Source organism: Nesoenas mayeri (assembly GCF_963082525.1).
Source record: "Nesoenas mayeri genome assembly, chromosome: 5".
NCBI classification, from domain to species: Eukaryota; Metazoa; Chordata; class Aves; order Columbiformes; family Columbidae; genus Nesoenas; species Nesoenas mayeri.
Genome location: NC_137548.1, coordinates 13864917 through 13883089, shown reverse-complemented (window position 1 = coordinate 13883089; position 18173 = coordinate 13864917). Strand labels below are relative to the sequence as shown.

The 18173-nt window shown below is 37.9% G+C and overlaps 1 protein-coding gene across 1 annotated transcript in view; it reads right to left on the bottom strand.

The window, feature by feature from the left end:
- Positions 1 to 18173, bottom strand: part of SETD3 (SET domain containing 3, actin N3(tau)-histidine methyltransferase) — a 55309-nt gene that overhangs the window by 13233 nt on the left and 23903 nt on the right. The window contains exons 4-6 of the mRNA XM_080345952.1: positions 16872 to 17020; positions 15751 to 15823; positions 14977 to 15233 (exon numbers count right to left, since the gene is read on the bottom strand). Of these exons, the coding sequence (XP_080202078.1) occupies positions 14977 to 15233; positions 15751 to 15823; positions 16872 to 17020 (479 nt within the window). The remainder of the gene's footprint in view (positions 1 to 14976; positions 15234 to 15750; positions 15824 to 16871; positions 17021 to 18173) is intronic.

Below are 18173 nucleotides of genomic sequence, written 5' to 3'. Positions count from 1 at the left end.
TTCATATTTCAAGACTGGAACCCACAGACATCGTACAAAAATAAAAAATTTAAGGTGGACTGAGTACATGAAAGTAAACCAAAATCCAGCCTGTGATGCAGGGTGAGGAAAGGAAATCAGACAATAAGCATACATAGGTTTCACCACCTTCAACATTCTCCCCTTCTCTGGGCTATCAGTACAGTATTTCACGAATGCAAGAAAAATTATATGAGATTTTCAACTCTTCCTTGATACCTGTAAAAAGTGTTATTCAGTAAAAGTTGCACTACACCTCTGAAACAAAGCAGATTAAATTATTTAAATAGTTTTGCTGCTTAGACAGCATCCACATTAACCCATCTTCACGTTACTATCTAAAAGTGGAGCAATGCCATTTGAAAATGCATACTGTGGTTGTCATTAATAAGCAAAATATTTAGATTTTTAAAAGGCTTTAAGAAGCTGTAATACGTTACTTTTCTAATCAACTTATCAAAAGTTTCAAAAATACAGGTAGCTTTAAGCCCACACTCACACACTTTCTTTAGGACTTTGTTCTGATTCACAAATGGAAAGCCATAATAGCATAAATTTTAATCTTCAGGTTCAATTAGGTCTCCAAGATGAATTGAAGTAAATGATCAAACGGTTATTTCAGAAGATACAAATGATTTTTTGCACAGCTCTATCTTTGCGACACTCCTAATGCATGAAGCTCTATGTAGTATGCAGTTTTTTACTCTTGATGCATTAGCATCACAAGTGCATGGTAATTTATCATTTCTCACTGTAATGTACTTGCTGGCACTGTGTGCAGGACAGTAGGGGATGAGGTAAAAGTGGCTCAAACCGTAAATCAATTAGAAAACAAAAGCTTGTGCTCAGTGCGCAATTTTAGGCAAATTATATATTACAAAAGACTGCCTATTGGGTGTTAGGTCCCAGGTGTCTGGTCTCCCTCAGCCTCTCAGTTAACCCTTTGGATGAGCTTTCTCTGGAACACGACAGAAGTTAACAATTCCAGCGACTCCTGTCCCTTCCCTCGTTTCTTTTTCTTCTTTTTAAAGCACTCTGCATTTCTGTATGATTTTTATTCACATCGATGATATGGTCATTGTCAAACAAATTCCCTCGAGTTTAATTGCAGCAACACATTTTAGAGAGGTATTACTTCTTCTCACAAAAACATTCAGTACAAAAGCAGAACTGAAACCCAAACCACTGAATTTCAGGTGTCTTCGCTGCAGCGGAACAGTCCAGACTTGATTGCAGAAATGAATGTAGAAACAACAGCCTTCAACAGGAAATAACAGTTCTTAAAAACAAATACCCCCCTGTATTATTCTTTTATGACAATTTCAACTTTTATTGCTTGTATTATTAATCTGTTTTACAGCAGCTTGATAAAGTAAGCACGGAAAACCGAGGCTGACGGTGAGACACAGACCTATCAGTTTCACTTTTAAAATATCGTAACATTTTCCTCTCCTGCGTTATTATTGGTTGTGAGAAATCAGAATCTCGTTCCGCACCTGAAGTTTTAAAGAAGGCGGCATTTGGCACGAACAGAGAACTCGGGGTCCCCGAAATCCCCGTGTCCCCCCCGCCCCGCACCGCACCGCCCGCGCGGGCCGGCACTGCCCCCTGCCGGCGCAACCGCGCCTGCGCGCCCTCCACCCCAGCCCCTCCTCAGCCGCTCTGCCCTTCGCTCCCGGCTCCGGGAGGCAAGGAACACAAAGCTAACAGGAAAATCCTCGGGAGCGGCCTTTGGATACCTTTACAACGTTCTGAAATCCCGGTTTGGGGTAAAACTGCCCTTCAGCGTCACTGACCGCTGCCTTACTTCAAACCGAGGGTCGGACAAGTGTATGGCTGGAGGAAGACCCTGGTTTACACACAGATATCCCCTGACCTTCCTCCCTTCCTCCCGAACAGCAGCTTTCAACAGAACACGTTATTTTTCAAAGGGCAATAACTACTACAGTTATAATGCACTACAAGTATTATAAAAAGGCATTACAGAGACTACAAAGCGCTTGGCAGCATAAAAGTGATTTTTACAGATTAAACCCATTACCTGTGCACAGTTCCTGCTCACACTCTATACAGGACGTGCAACCAACGTGCTTTTATGCCCCCTTGGAGTAAATACCTGTAGGAAGCAAGATATATGCATGCTGCCATTCTCCCCTCCGTGAGAAAAATCTGTATTAAAATAGCAGGTTGCCGTGAGGTTAATTGTTCATTTGACATGAGCCTCTATAGCAACTCAACGTGAACCCACAATCCACGGGCAAAGATTCGGGATGTCACCAATCACTCTGTAACTCTCCCCTGCTTGTAAATCCGTGAAACTTAGCGACTGCCCCTCTATGGAGACTGTCAAGACATAATTCATATATAACCACTAGTAAATTACAATAAAGGACAAAATAAATGGTCTTAAAAGACACAAGGCAGAATAAAATCCCAGCATACATAATTATCATATTTATAACATTTCTGTGGTACAATATTCTAGTACTTATTTTAAAGTTAAGATATGTCAGCCTATTTGATCATGTTAGATTTCTGACTTGGGCTATTTTACTACATAACTTAAAAACGCTATAGATTACAAGAATCTGAAGACACACAAAAAAGAACGATATTCTGATTAAAAAATTGATTTAGTATGCAGCTTCTCTTTATAGTCCCTTGGTAAAAATGAAATCTCCCTAACAAACACTTAATAAAACCTGTCAATATATCCAGAAAGAAAAATGACACAAATGCATTAAGTATTAAATACCCTTGAAAAAAGTCACATATTCCATGAATTTTTGATGTACTATCTTGACATTAATGTAAAACCTTGATATTTATAATTGACAGATATTTAATAAAGAATAGAAGATGACTGCTGCATAGCATGCAAATTGCTCAGCCTGATCCAAAAAGATACAGACATATTTAAACTAAACAAACACTTAATACATTTAAAAAACAAACTAAAACAGATCTAGCTTTTGTAGGTTCATGCAGCTAGGTCTTTACAGGTTAGCTTTGAAATGTAGCAATATCCACTACACGAACCCTAATTTTAACTTACCAAATCTGTATGAAGTAGTTTTCAGAAAGTTGGGAGGGGAAGCTTTAAATAAAAAATGTGAACATGAAAATGTGAATACATTCATTTAGATGCAGGTCCTGACATTCTACTGAAAGAGTTATTATAAAGAACAAATACCATCTATTTAGTTACCCCTTCTGTGAAAATATTGTCAGAGCTGGCAATCAGGGTGATGACCACTGCAAAAACAAATAGTGGCATGCTGAATTTCATTTTCCTCCTGATGCTGCTACTCCTAACAAAAAAAATGCTTCCTCCCCTTCAGCGTTCCAAGCCTTCTTTGAGACATTTGGAGGATATCTCAAAATAACCAGAAATATTAAAAAGTAACAGTGATTGCTGCCAGATTGTCTGCAGCCACTGCGGAAAGAGACAGACTGTTATTCTAGTCACCTAAAACACTATCAGACTAGAAGCCAGTTACTCAGTATGGCAAACAGAGAAAAGGGGGGAAACTGAAAAAAAAAACCCAACCCACAAAAAACCAACAAAAATAACCACGAAACCCCACAAACAAACAAACAAACAAAAAACAAACAAAACCCCCAAAACCCAAACCAAACAAAAAACAACGACAAAAACCCCACAAACCACAAGAACAGTACACCTTCAGACATTTTTCTCTACCTGGGAAGCAGTAAAGTAATATCCAGGGGTTCGTGTCTCACGTTTAATGTCTCACGAGAAAGAACAACTTGTAATGCCTCATAGGAGCCTTTGCGCTAATAATTTCTCCATCATATTTTTTGATGGACATCACAAGATAACAATTCTCAAGTCTTATAAACTAAATGCCAGAGGACTCCTCAACTTTTGAGAAGGCTTTTTTTTTATTTGGACAGCAAGAAGGCTTCAATGAGGGAAACGGGGCTGCCTTTCCAGCTGAGAAGCTGTCACAACATTCACTTCTGCCATCCAGCCTACAAGGGCATTAACCTCCTGCAAAAGAGCAGCCAGGCTATTGGAGGTAGTAACCCCTTACCCCCGGCAATCACAAAATGACAAAGCTCATTTGTCAGAGTTCCTAATCTTGACAAGAAATTTCCATTAAAATTAGCTTAATATTTGCCTTGATTACCAAGTGATGCAAAGTACAAGTCTTATTGCTGTAACATGCAATAAAATGCCTGAGTAAAAGTTAAAATTAGAGTACAAGTTTACATAGTGTTAAATTTGGGTTTATATCTATGCTACTAGATGTCTTGAAAATAACTGATGTATTTTGGTGTGAAGTCATATTGGCTAGTATATTCCTTTGTACCACCAGCCCTTGTATACTCTGAGTAAGAAAAAATTAATTGAATCACTGGATGTGATCAGTTAGTGTGTTGGTTTTTTCTTAAAAGACTCAACCTTTCCTCTGCGATAAGCTGACCATCGGCATCATCTGCTACTCCACTGTAATATATAACAAAAAAAATAATCCTTGTTTTTGTTGGTTTCCTGAGTTTCTAGACACAGAGATGGTTGGATTTCTGTGAAGAATATTTCAAGTACTCACAAGTCCAAGGCAAAGCTGTGGGCAACCACTGCATCAATAATACTAAATCAGATTTCAATATTCTCAAAAACCTCTTGTGTACTGTTGAAGTAGAGACAGCTCCATTTCTATCTCAGGAACGTAACATACCAAATGTTGAGATTATACTGGGGCCATCACTCCCCCCCCCGCCCAGCTCCCAAAGCACAAAGGGTACTTGAAACAGTTAAAGCCAAAACCAGTTTAAGCTTCTACCTTGTTAACTTTCATTCCTTTGAACATAAAGCCCAAGGGTTTGTTCCTTTTGACCAAACAATTTTTTGCTTCCCCTTCTCACAGATTCTCCCCTTTTTCCAATGCACTCATTAACATAGGGAGATTTCGTTATGAGCCTTGCTGGATGCTACTTGATGGTTTCAGGCCAATGTGTAGGTGTACCAAAGCACAAACACATACACACACTTTTAGGGCAGAAGCAGGAAGATCTGTCAGTATTTGCCGGTTACTGTCCCTTTCCCAGCTCTGGAAATCCTTTGAAGCAGCAGCCTTGAAGAGAAACTCCTCTCTGTGGAGCTGCTGAGGCTTTAACTGCCCTAAAGCAAAGTAAAATAAAGAATTCAGAATGGAGGATCCTCGTGATCTACAGGGAAACAAGAATTCGCTTTTTCCATTGGACATATGCCGCCTAACCTAACGAGGGAAAGCCAGTTCACTGTACAGGACAGGAGACAAAGCCAAAGATTATTTTACTATGTAATAACAATTTATAACTAGAGAGGCATGCTCTGGAATTTTCAAACAGCCCAACTCGTGAAGCACTAGGAATTACATCCAAACTTGTGCTGTTATATGACTTTCCTTGAAAGATCGTCCTACTTTGCAAAACCTAATAGAACGAATCTTAAAATTAAAAAGGTACCACAGGATTGAAACTTATTAAATCTGAATAACATTCTTGCTTATTCTTTATGTCAGCAATTTTTATTTACTTTCTGCCAATATACACAAGAAAGCACTGTTCCAGACTATTAGGGGATTCATGCAGCGGAAGCAGAGTGGAATGACTCCTCCTGGTGCAATGGAATTTAACTGCAAAGTCCCTTCTTCTGTACCTTCTACCTGCAAAAATTGTTCTTAGTTAATGAGACAGCAGTGGCACAACAGACAACTCAAACCATGTCATCAACTACAAACTCAAGGGTCTGAAGGACTAACAACCCACTTCACAAGCAAAGTGAATGTTATCATTTCGCTGAGTACACAGAAATAATTCTCAACTGGCTGCAAACAAGTACATGGCCTATTATCCTGTGGAATCTCCTTTATTGAATAGAGGCAAGACAGTGATGGACTTTTTAACATCCACTTCTTGATCACTTCATTTACAGAATACTTCCTAGCCTACATAATTCTAAAATACTAATCTTTCCAAGAAAAGAAGGTACTCTGTTTTGACATTTAAATCAATGACCAAGATTTCTACACCTTTTCCTGCATTTCACAAAATCAGTTAGTGCTGAATGCAGATGCACTAGGGGCTGAAGGGATGAAGTGGGAGAGCAAGCAGGGCTGAGACTGGGCATATTTTGCAATGAGAACAGCCTCCTCAGTCCCACTCGTCCCTGCTCATGTAACAGACACACTAGGTCCATTATCTCCTGTGATAAACCTCCTCACAATATACAAGTGTTCACGTTCTTGGCAGTGCCAGGTTAACAGTTGGAATCGAGGATCTTAAAGGTCTTTTCCAACCAAAACAATTCTATGAATCTGTGTTCAGCCTTAGATCGGCAGGTTCTGTCTGGAGTACTTCACTCAGAGTCAGATCGCTACAGCAAAGCGTGTCCTTGCAAAGGTCTGTGCCTGCATGCTGGGACCTTCCACTCACCCCTTAGGCTCCTCCTGAGGTACAAGGTTTACCTTGTTCATTTTGTTTAGTGCAACATATGTGCACTATGTTCATGCACAAATTCATCACAAAACTCTACTATTAATTCAGTGAATTACAAAACAGATAAAATGGTGTGACAGAAAGCCTGCAGTGAACTGCTTTCAAAGGACAGGGACAATATTTCCTACTCACAATGCAAAGAGTTTCCCACTCCACATGCAAAGAGTTTCCTAACAAGCATTAATATGATGCAACATGGCCAAAGTGTTGTTACTTGTGAATCCACTACTCCAGTTTACAGATAAATCACACCAGGAGTCACTTGGTGGAAGCTCAGATCACAATCATGGTATAACGAAGGCAGCACGCTGCACAACCAGCACGGCACGTGGGGCGCAGTCAGCTCTGGAATCTGATTTACCGAAACTATAGTGCATACACATCCCAAACTAAAAACTTATCACTTCCTCTTCAACTCGTATTCAAGCCATAGTAAAAGAAAATAAACTTTGGTTTACTTAGCAACATATCAATCTCCTACTGTGTTGAGTATTAGCACTGGGTCTAACTGAAGAGGATAATCCACTTTGTAATTTAGTTAAATTACTAATTTTAACAAAGATAAGTCCCCTGTATAATTTTGCAGTGCTTAAAGAATACATCCTTTGAGTATTCCATTCTAAGAAACATCAGCTTGTTATAATATTTTAAATTTATGGAACATTTGTAACTGCTGTTATATCAGGAAAAATATTAAATCTGCACAATAAGTACAAACTTTATATGAGAAAGTATACTTGTAAGTGCATGATGATCTCCTGATGTCTGCTGAGGCACTCACTTCCACAAAAGACACAGACATCATCTCAGGGGATAAACTCAACTGCCCCAGAAAGTGCATCTCAGTTATAAAATTTTTTTTAAAAAGCAACTAACAGAAAAGCAAACAAAAAAAGCCCCTCCACTCTATTGGCTGTAAAAACAGATGCTTATCTGCATTCTCAACTAGAAGAGTGGTTGAGAACCTTGTCTTCAAAAAAAAAGCTTTAAAAGCCTGTAATACTAACAAGAGAACGTATTATTCCTCCCAAACGTGGCTTAAACTGTGCAGAAACAAATATTGTTTAGCACTGGCATATATGCTTTGAAGTACATCTCTGCTTCTCTAGAGGAAAGAGGGAGTTTAGGCTAGTGTAAAAAAATCCAAACTACTCAGAACATAAAATAAATTCAAACCTACTGATTAGGAAATGAATGTCCAAAGAAAAACAACATCTATACCTAAAATGAAAGATGTTTTATCCTGTCTGTTCTCCTCCAAGTTTAAAACATTCTGTGTGTAAGAAATAGCAGACACCCAAGTGGGACGTGCCTGTATTTTGATCTAGGCCAGCACGGTCCAACTGGCGCCCATCGGCTGAATCTGGACCGCAGGATGCCTCCATATGGCCTGCCACCTTTTCCTTGGAGGAGATAGGGAACAGCTGTTTGAGGAGTAAATGCTGCCCGAACAGCCAAACACCTCCTCCTGTGTCCGGCTGGCTCCAAGCCCAGAGCTGTCGCCGTGTTCCTGTGGAAGGCAAGGAAGGAACGGGGGAAGAAGGCAGCAGACCTCCTACCCACGCAAGGACTTGAGATCTTCATTTGGCTGAGACGGACAGACGCAACCCAGCAATGCCTGTAGCTGCTTCTGTGATGGAGAGGGGCAGCCACAGGAACGGCCCAACGAAGCCCCAGGATCTGCCGTTATTGTCATCACAGCCAGGGGTGGGATATACCAGGAGCAACACAAAAATCGGGAATTTGGCACATGTTTGCAAAGTCTAAACCACTTTACAGTAGATACACTAAGTGGTACATACAAGCATACAGTCAATCTTCAGTTTGCTGCCAGCGAAACAGGTTAATACAATATTTTGGCCCTCACAGAGATGAAAAACACAGAAAGGAATAAATATATTCCATTATTAAGTGCCTATTGACTTACTGACCAAGCAGAACAACTCAGGCATTGAAATTTGGACAACGCAAATCTAAACCGCAACACTGTTTTACCTTTGTAACTGCCCACTCAATGGAATTTTAAATCTCTCCTTAAGCTGACACGTATAGCAGACAAGTAAACAAAAGCAAGAGATTTTATAGGGTTTACAACTGTGACATCTTTCTTCCACCCGTTTTTTACAGTGTCACTGACATCACTTCTGAAAAAAGCCATTTGATTGGCATGCCAATGAGTATAAATCAAGTAGGGGGGAAAACTGAGAACCCACACTTGGTTACATGATCAAAACTGAATTCTGCTTCCAAATACACTTGCTTTTGATTGCATATTAGTTGAACACTTTAGAAGCATTAAAATATTTTCTATTACAACAACTTCAAAATAATAAACAACTTCCAAACGTGAATAGTTTAGAGTGTTTTAAAAGGCAGTATACTTATCTGCATTCAACTCAAACATTATTTAGCACATGAAAGTTAAATGGTTGTATCTTAAAGCCAAGTACAGAGAGACCAGACGTTCGTCTTCACACTGACCTGGAAAATCATATGCTTATTGGAACAGGATAGAAAAGAAACAGTACAGAAAAATAATGTACGAGCAGCATAAGTCTTACTGAACGTATCATCACAACTTCAAAAATTGGTGTCAAAATTAAGCTAGAGATGTGAAATCTCACCTAATATACCCAATATTGAAGAGTCAAATGTGATACCAGATTTTAAAGATGCTTTAATATTATTTTGAGATCTAGAACCTAATGTGTTAAAATGTCCTAACATGATATTCCAGTACCCAACAGATAATAGCTGGATTTTAGAATTTCATTCACGCTAAATCAATTAGTCAAATTTTATATGAATAATGAATTAAATTTAGTATCTGATCAAAAGGGATTACAGCCTACAGGAAATTAAGTTCTCTGTCCAATGGTGCAAACAAACAGATCAAAACTCTGAGTAGATTACTGCAAGGTTCGTATTCACAACAGGACTACAATAACACTTTCACAAGCACTGTCCAGATGTCAATACACACTAGTCAGAAAAGTGGTATGAGAGTGTTCCTGTGGAACGCTGAATACAAACCAGACTACAGATACCACCTAAAGGTATTAATGACTTCTCTCAAATAGATTCTATTAACAAAAAAAAATAGAGTGTGATTCATAGAGCAGCTTCTGCCTTCTTGAGTTAACAGTCGCTTGACAGAAGGTGAAGAAAGTATTTGCAAGTATTTGCTCATTAACTTAGCAAAAACCCCATAAAACTGAGTCAAAGAAAATTAAATTTACTTGCTAAAATGTTACTTTAACAGGTGACTTTCCTTTCTCCATTCAGTTCAATTCCAAAATTCTTACTTATTGACCTCTCTTGTACTGGGGAGTCCAGCACTGGACACAGTTCTCCAGGTGTGTATTCACCACTGCTGAGTAGAGGGGAAGGATAGGAGTTCTCCTAGGATGTTCTCCAGGATGCCTTTTTTTTCCTTTCTTTATCTGTAAGAGGACATTGCTGGCTCATGTTCAACTTGGCCCAAACATATTCATGGGATTATTCCACTCTGGGTGCAGGACTTTGCACTTCTTGTTGAACTTCATCAACTGTCAGCCCATTTCTCCAGCCTGTCAAGATCCCACCGGATGGCATGGGGATTGCAATGGAACTGACAGGCTTGTCCTCCTTCCTGAGGACACGAGTGCAATTTGCTTTCCTTCAGTCTGCAGGCACCTCTCCCAGTCGTCATGATCCACTGAAGATCACTGAGTCACCTCACAATAACATCATCCAGCTCCCTCAGCACTTGTGGGCACATCCCATCAGGCGGCTTACAGCAGACGCCCACTACAATGTCACCCATATTGTTTTTGTTTTTCTTTGTTTTGTTTCATTTTTGTTTTGTTTTACATACAACTAGCTCACTGGTGCTCTTCAGAAAAAGGTGCAGTCCCCCAGTGGTCCAGAGACTACAGACTAAATGAGTAAATCCATGCCAAATTGCCACCCTGGACAGTCCTGCAGAACTGATCCTTTCTCCAGCGCATGAGAGGCAGCCACATACAGATGCTACTCGCAGCTAAAGTGCCGCTGAATGCACACAGCTGGCTGCCACAGCAAAAGCTATTGGCTGGCTGGCAAGCTCCGCAAGTTTCAGACCTACCACTTCGGAGATTTATTATAGAAGTTCACTCAAATGATCATAAAAGTGTCTTTTATTAAGGCACCTAATAACAGCCTTTACTGTACCTGGGGAAAAGATACAACACAGCTTCAGATCCATAGTGTGCAAAATGCAAAATAGATTTCTGGCACTTCCACCTTCTTTAACAGCACCACCTTGTTGTCTTGTTTTTATTTACAAAAATTTCTCTGTAGGAGACTTATAAACAAGCACCCAGATGCAACTAGAAGTCAAGCACAAGACCACTGCATATTCTTTTATAAAAGTTTCAAACTTTGGTTGTATTTTCTTTAGGAATATAATCTCACTGTGAATGTCTGTAAACTATATGGCTCCCTCTTGTGCTTATTACACCACATTTCAGTGTACAAAAAAAATTTAACATGAAGCCATAAATATCTGGGCTCTGTTCACCCTTCAGTAGGCATTGCAATGCCCATAAATGTTCATGGAAGTCACCCACATACCTTCCAAGGGAAAAGAAAACTCTGCAGTTTACAAAACTTCTCTTTGGAACAGACTACGAAAACATCTTGCAAACTACAAGTCTGCTATGATTAAAGTGGGTTTTTTTGACAATTCACTGTATTTTGATAGTGATGCAGAGGCCAAATGTGCTTTTAAAGTACATCTGTAAGAACTTTAAACTATTTTTTAGTTATCAAATTACATATGTTTAGAAAGGTGTCAGCGTGGTTTATAGAGCCTGGCTAACATGCTCAAGGGTTTATTTTTGTCTGTTCAACATCCCACCTGTTTCTGCTTATCGAGCCAGACTACAGTTTAGCTTGCAACAGCTGTGAAATGCATAAATCTGCCCATTCTTCATGTGTATCCAGACTAAGCACTGCAGAAAGAGTTAGAACTGTGGAGTTGTGAGAAAGCCACCCTTACAGAAAAGCCAGGGAAATAAGAGACCAGCACTTGTCAAACTGTCTATAGCTGCACACCTATTAGAAGCCAAATTATTTTAATAACAGTCTAGCAACCTTACTTGGAAATAAATTGAAGCATTTGAATAAATTATTTGTTAACCCTTTCATCCCCCCAGCCATTAAGAAACATTTTGCAGACTAAAAATGCTGCAAAGGAATTAAAATATTTTGCCTGTACAAAATATTCCCTCTTTCAGTGTCTTCAAATATCAACAAAACACCTTTTTTTCAAGATGCTACTTGTTGTAATTTCTGGCTATCAAGAAAGTAAATACAGTTACAAGACTTTTGTATCACAAAAAGTGTATTTGTAAATGTAAAAAAAAAAAATCAGTCTGCATACCTGAAGCGTTATCAAAATCCTGGTCACACAAGTCAGTTTTCATTAAAATCTTTATGCTAAAGCAGTAGTAGTACTGAATGAAATTATGGTATACAAAAATCTAACATTCTCTTTCATAAAGCTTGCAGATTACACTGCCTTTCATAGGAAAGTGGTTTTGCTTTGCTTTTTTTCATTTATATAATGATTTTTTTCTCTCGCCAACCTCTTCTTCCCTTTTCCATATGCTCATGAATTTCCAAAAACATTACCCTTAGCACTAGTATTTTGTAGGTCAACTTTGTTCATAAAGTGATGAGAGCATGCAAGATGATACTAAAATTCATTTCAGCTTTTCTGAATAATGAAAATGGTACTTTGTTTTAGGGAAGAAAGAGCTTTTTTTTTTTTTTTAAATAAACTTTTATCCTCCACCATTTCTTAAATTACAAGCTCTAGTTTTCAAATGTGTTAAGCCTTTTCCATGAGTTTTCATTAAAAGCATTAAGAATAGGTACCCAGTACATTTGCTTGGCACTCCTGGAGCCCCAGCTGAAATGGTATATCTTCCTAATGTGACATTTACCAAATACTAAAGAAACATTCAGCTGAAATTGTGGTTGCATGGCTGTGCTGAAGTATAGCACCAAACAACCAGAACACATCTAAAATGTACCTAATATTTATTACTACTCATTCTCCAAAGAACAAGTAAATAAAGCAAATGATTCCTATCTGATCTATCTTCATGCTCACATTCAACATGAAACAACAACTATATTATACAAGAACATAAAACAAACAATAAAAGCATTTGTCAAGAGGGTTAAAAAATATTCTGATCTAGATTTCTGACCACAAGTGACGAGAATCTACATTTTAACAATTCATACAAAAGACAACAGTACACTACTAAACACTTCTTGGCTATATGAATATAAAGCTCAAAGAGAAGACCGCCATTTATGTAAATGCTATTTCCACAAAGGTTTTCCATTGCTGCAGATCAGAACAAACTGAATCGGCCTCAACAATATAAGGCTGAGAAGTCTGCCTCCATCAGCTTCCATAGAATTGCACATGTAAAACAGAAAATACGACAGTGTCAAGTATTAACGGCTTGTTACCATGTACAGCACATCACCATCATGGGGATTCTAAAGACAGTCTGCCCCTAAAGTCCGCTTACGTACATTATTTTCTCTGCTCATACTGTAGCTTTTCTTACTCTTAATAGTCAACAGCATGGACTTGGATGCGGTGTATGAATTATTTTTTGTGAGACATTACTTTGACCATATTAGCTGAAATGCTATGCAAATTATCTTTGATTAGATTTAAGAGATAATAAGAGAAATGGCATGTATCTGCCATCCTCATACAGATTATGCGCCACATGAAACTTTCATAAACAAAAAATGTTTTGTCAAACATTTAAGTTGCTTTTCACACAATGGATATCTCATGCTTCAATTGATGTTACACCACTGCATTTTATATACATCCTTCAGTTGTGTTTGCATTATTTTAATATCCGTCTACATCTATTCATCAATCAATGAAAAGCAGTTCTGAAATACTGGACACATGGCAGCCAAAATTTGGGGTGTCATTCCAGATATCATTTCTCTGTAAAATTATATTTCAGGGTTTTTAAAATGAATGCTGTGACCATTAACATCTCACATAATACTACTAGTGCAGGATTAGTGAATTAAAATGATGGAACTAGTCATCGTGATAGTCAAGCTATCCCGATTAAGTACTGCAAGAGCATGATTAGCAGTCGGAAGAACTGGATAATGTTACACTATACTCTGCTAATAAACTCTGAAAGTAGAACTATTTAGAGGTAAAAACAATGAAGTGCATCTTATTTGATTTTCACTCACTATTTTCAATGACTTTAGTTCCCAAAACGTATTCCTCTGCACTGCACGCCTTATATTTGTTATGACACCGAGTTACAAACATCTGAAGTTCTTTAAACTCTAAACAGCTAAGCAAAATAATATAATGTTTGTCAACTTAAAACAGTTACTAGAAAAGCTTTGGAACCCTGGTCACATTAAAGAAGAACAGAGGGGTTTTTTATGTCTCCTGACCTCTTCTATGACCAAAATATGTCTCTAAATCACACAGTTGTGGAAATTCAGTACACAGAGTCATATGCTTTCTTTTTACAGAGATTGTGCCACAAAAACCTTTGCATGTTTGAACACTGAGCACTACCTGGACAACACACTCCCATTCACTTAAAACATCAATTATGTCAAGATATCAGAGTAACAGTTCTATCTTATAAACTAATTTTAAATCATTAGTTCAGAACATGATGAAAAGTTCATTCATCTCAAGCCTTCCCATATTCAAATAGTTACCAGATGGGTTTATCCTTGTATTTGAAAGCAATCAAAATAATTATATCAAATAGAATAGAAACCAACAGTTAATCCACAGTCACTGGAAATACAACATATGCAATGGTTTTATGCTATCTCAATTAACAACTATAATTTTACTTTGTATGTATTTTTCAAAGAGCCATGGGTTGTAGATCTCTGCATGTCATCTAGCCCAACTTCCCACAGGCAAACTTTGGGAGTCTGGCTACCAGTAGCAAGTTGAAAACAGTAAGTTGATCATCCCTTATCTCCTTTTCCCCAGAAAAAACAAATCTGGCTCCCTCAGTCTCTCCTTGTACGAATAAAGGGCTGAAGCACATGACATCTTAATAGCCCTCCTCTGATCTCATTCCAGTTTGTCAACACGTCTCTTGTACTGGTGGGCTCAGAACTGTGCAGTATTCCAGATGAAGCCTCACCCAACGCCAAGCAAAGGGCAGTAATCATTCCTCTCAACCAACTAAATACATTCTTACATATTCATAAGCCTACTGAACTGTGAAATTTTAACAGCAGTTCAAAAAACAGCAGGAAATTGCTTTAATGATTCAAACCTTAAAGAGCAATACACTTGCTGTATTATTTAGCATCACTGTTTTCACACCTTCCTCAACAATCATCATGAGAACAACATAGACTATACACTACAGTTCTGATGCTTACCTGAATAACTTTGTAGAAATAGGCGTACTGCCGAGCTGTATTTTTATATTGGCTAAAAACATCATGTATGGCCTGAGTTGACTGAAGATACTGCACTTCATCTTCTTCAAAATACAGAGGGGTGTTATATTCACTGGGAAGTGTCTGGATGTAGGGCAGCCAGAACGAGTTGGGATTGGCTCGCTCACAAAGAAGATGGAATGCCAATGTTATATTGCCCATGGCTTGAAGAATTCGATCTTGAGAATACAGGGATCCTAAATTAACCACAGAAAGGTGAGGCACTAAGTTAAATTGTCCATGGAAAATATCATCCTATATTTACTTTAAATGAACATGATGAGATAGCATGCAAGAATTTTCAACAAAATAAAGCTTTTCAGGTTTCTGTCATATTTAGCTGCCTACATTGTATTGGGCTGTAAGTTATTTGATGCAGTGAATGCCTCATGTACAATTGCATGACAAAAAGACATGAAGAAACTAGAACAACACTCCTAGTACCTCAGAACATTTTTTCTCCAAGTGTTACACAAGCGATATGATACATGTTCAAAACAACACACACACTTCTAGAAGGTATCTAGTGCATTCAGCCAGAAAGAGAGGAAAATTAAATTATTTCCACTGATACTTCAAGCTTCTGGGTATTCCAAACCTGACAGTCAGCGTGATAAGCAAGTCCTGTTGCAAAGGAGATCAGCTAAAAAAATAAAGTCTCCAATTGAATGATTCCATACGTATTCACTTTTTAAGAACTTCCTAAGCTCTTACCTAGTACTGAATTTTTAGCTGACTCAACTGTCATCAACAGTCTTCTAGGAACCCACAGAAACAACTCTTCAGCCTACAGAAAGGAAAACACACATAGAAGGTCAGTAACGGTTTATGTGATATGCCAAGTATCTGAAATATACATCATCTTTAAGTTATAAGTTGTTTCCATTTTTTTAAATAAAAATTATTCTGAATTAAAATTCTTCTTTCTCTTCCACTGCAAACTAAACAAACATGCTACATTTCATACTGTGGTAACCAAATGTTCCAATATGTATTATACAAAGCTTAAACTAAAGACACTTAGATTACAAACTGAAGTGCTTCAGTTTAGACCTGCTAACATGTAGATTGCACACACAACCTCAAAGCTACCATATACTTTATACTGCTATTAATTACGTGATCAAGAGTTTATCCCCGTGGAGGTTTTTTCACATTGCCCATTCTTATTTTAAAAGAACTGTTGAGGATTTTTATAAACCAGTAGTGCTAGCATTATTAACTATGTGCTACTAAAGCCCTAAAATGAATATGCTTGTTCTCTAATATTCTTTCTACAACAGCTGATTGTTCTGCAGAGTTGTTTCCCATCTGTGAAATGGGAATGGAAACAGGCAATCTTAAATGCTTACCTTTATCAGTTAGCTAACTGTGTGTGTCTATATTCCTTACCTGATGATCAAAAGATATTCTTTACAATTATCAATTAATTTTTTTTCATTTTAACTGGAAAATAAGTATTGCGAATACCTCTTTCTGAGGCAAAAAGACCATTGCTTTAAAAGAAGGAACATGAAAGAAGAGAAGAGACTAAGTAGTTAGGAAACATGGAAGACATGCATCAATGGGGTAGAGTACTCTGGTGATTAGGTGAACAGTATAGGGAATAAAAATGTTTAAAAAGATTAAAAATTCACAGCACTATCCAGTAGTCATAAAAAATGATACTCAATTTTATGAATTATTTTTTCCCAAGTACACAGAGTTGAGAGCATTCCAAAACAGTAGTTTAATAAACAGTCAAAAGGGAAAGTCAAGGTGGTGAGTGTTTCAGAGCTTTGCAGCTACATTCCAAACACGACTCTCTAATCTAAGTCAAATGTTCACATGCTCACCTTTATCTCTCTTGTTGCTTTCAAACCAAACCCCTCCTCTTCAAAGTTAGCTATTTCAAAACCCTCTGTGGATGCTCCATTTTCAGTTGCCCACTTTATCAGTTCAGGGAAATAGTCATCTCTTTTTCCATCAAAGACAACAGACAAACCTATAAACACAATTTGTTAAAAAAACAAATGCAGAAATAAGAGGATCTAGAACAAAGAAGTTCAATATAAAAGCACATATAAAAAGCTATCTGCTATCCCACAGCAGTTCTGCTTTGAAGTAGCTGAGTCAAAACTGGTCTTTGTTAAGTGTTACTCAATAGTATACAAACGTCATACCCAATTTTCATCAGCTTAAATATTCTGCCAAATTGCCTTACCAGTCATCTTAAAAACACAACCACCTAAACTGAACTGTAATCAAATATGAAGCTTCCCCTCCTCTTTCCCTTTTAAATAAGCTGAGTAAAAATATTTCCCAGCTTAATACTGATGATAAATGCAATCACCACAATATGTTAATATAGACACAAGGAGGAATTGGAGAGGCAATCTGCAATTTCATTAATTCAGCATTGGAAATGATAAGCAGATCTCAAGCTCCTTCTCTTACATACAAGGCAGTTAGCTTTTTCCTGTAGCATATGGACCTACTGAATAAAACAACTAAGGACTGATCATCCTCCTGATATCAGAGCTTGTCCAAATTTCTACACTTTGTGTCTCCAAGAGGCATGTGGTCCACTGGTGAAACTGCAAACCTCATTCATTTCCTCAGCTTTGCCTTTACTGTCATCTGATTTGAATCTACACATTATAGTTTCTGGCTACACTCAGCCAGCTCCTTTCCTACCTCTTTGCCTCTGTGTCCTCTTCAACACGAACCTTAGTGTCAGATCACATTAAAAGGGTCCAAACACCCCTGAAATCCTCAGGCCATTTTATGACTGACAAAACATCATCAGCAAGGTTACATCCAAAGATATTTTGGTTAAGCACAGGTGATAAATACATCTTTAGATTAAAAGCAATTTAACATGGTAGTATCAGTGCATTCGAAATGTTCCTCCTCCATGAAATCACACATTCCAAGCCCCAGAACCAATCTGATCTGCAGTTAACATAAAAGTGCAAGTAGAATCTAAAACTATATCTTTGGATGATGCAGTAGAAAAACTCAATATTGATACAGCATGTTTCTGAAAGCAATGAGAATGTGGGTACAGTGTTTCTGGTTTTTTTGTTTGTTTTAAATAAAAAGCTGTTTTTTCTCCTTTATTTCATACTCCCTTCAGCATGCTATTTTCTGTGGAA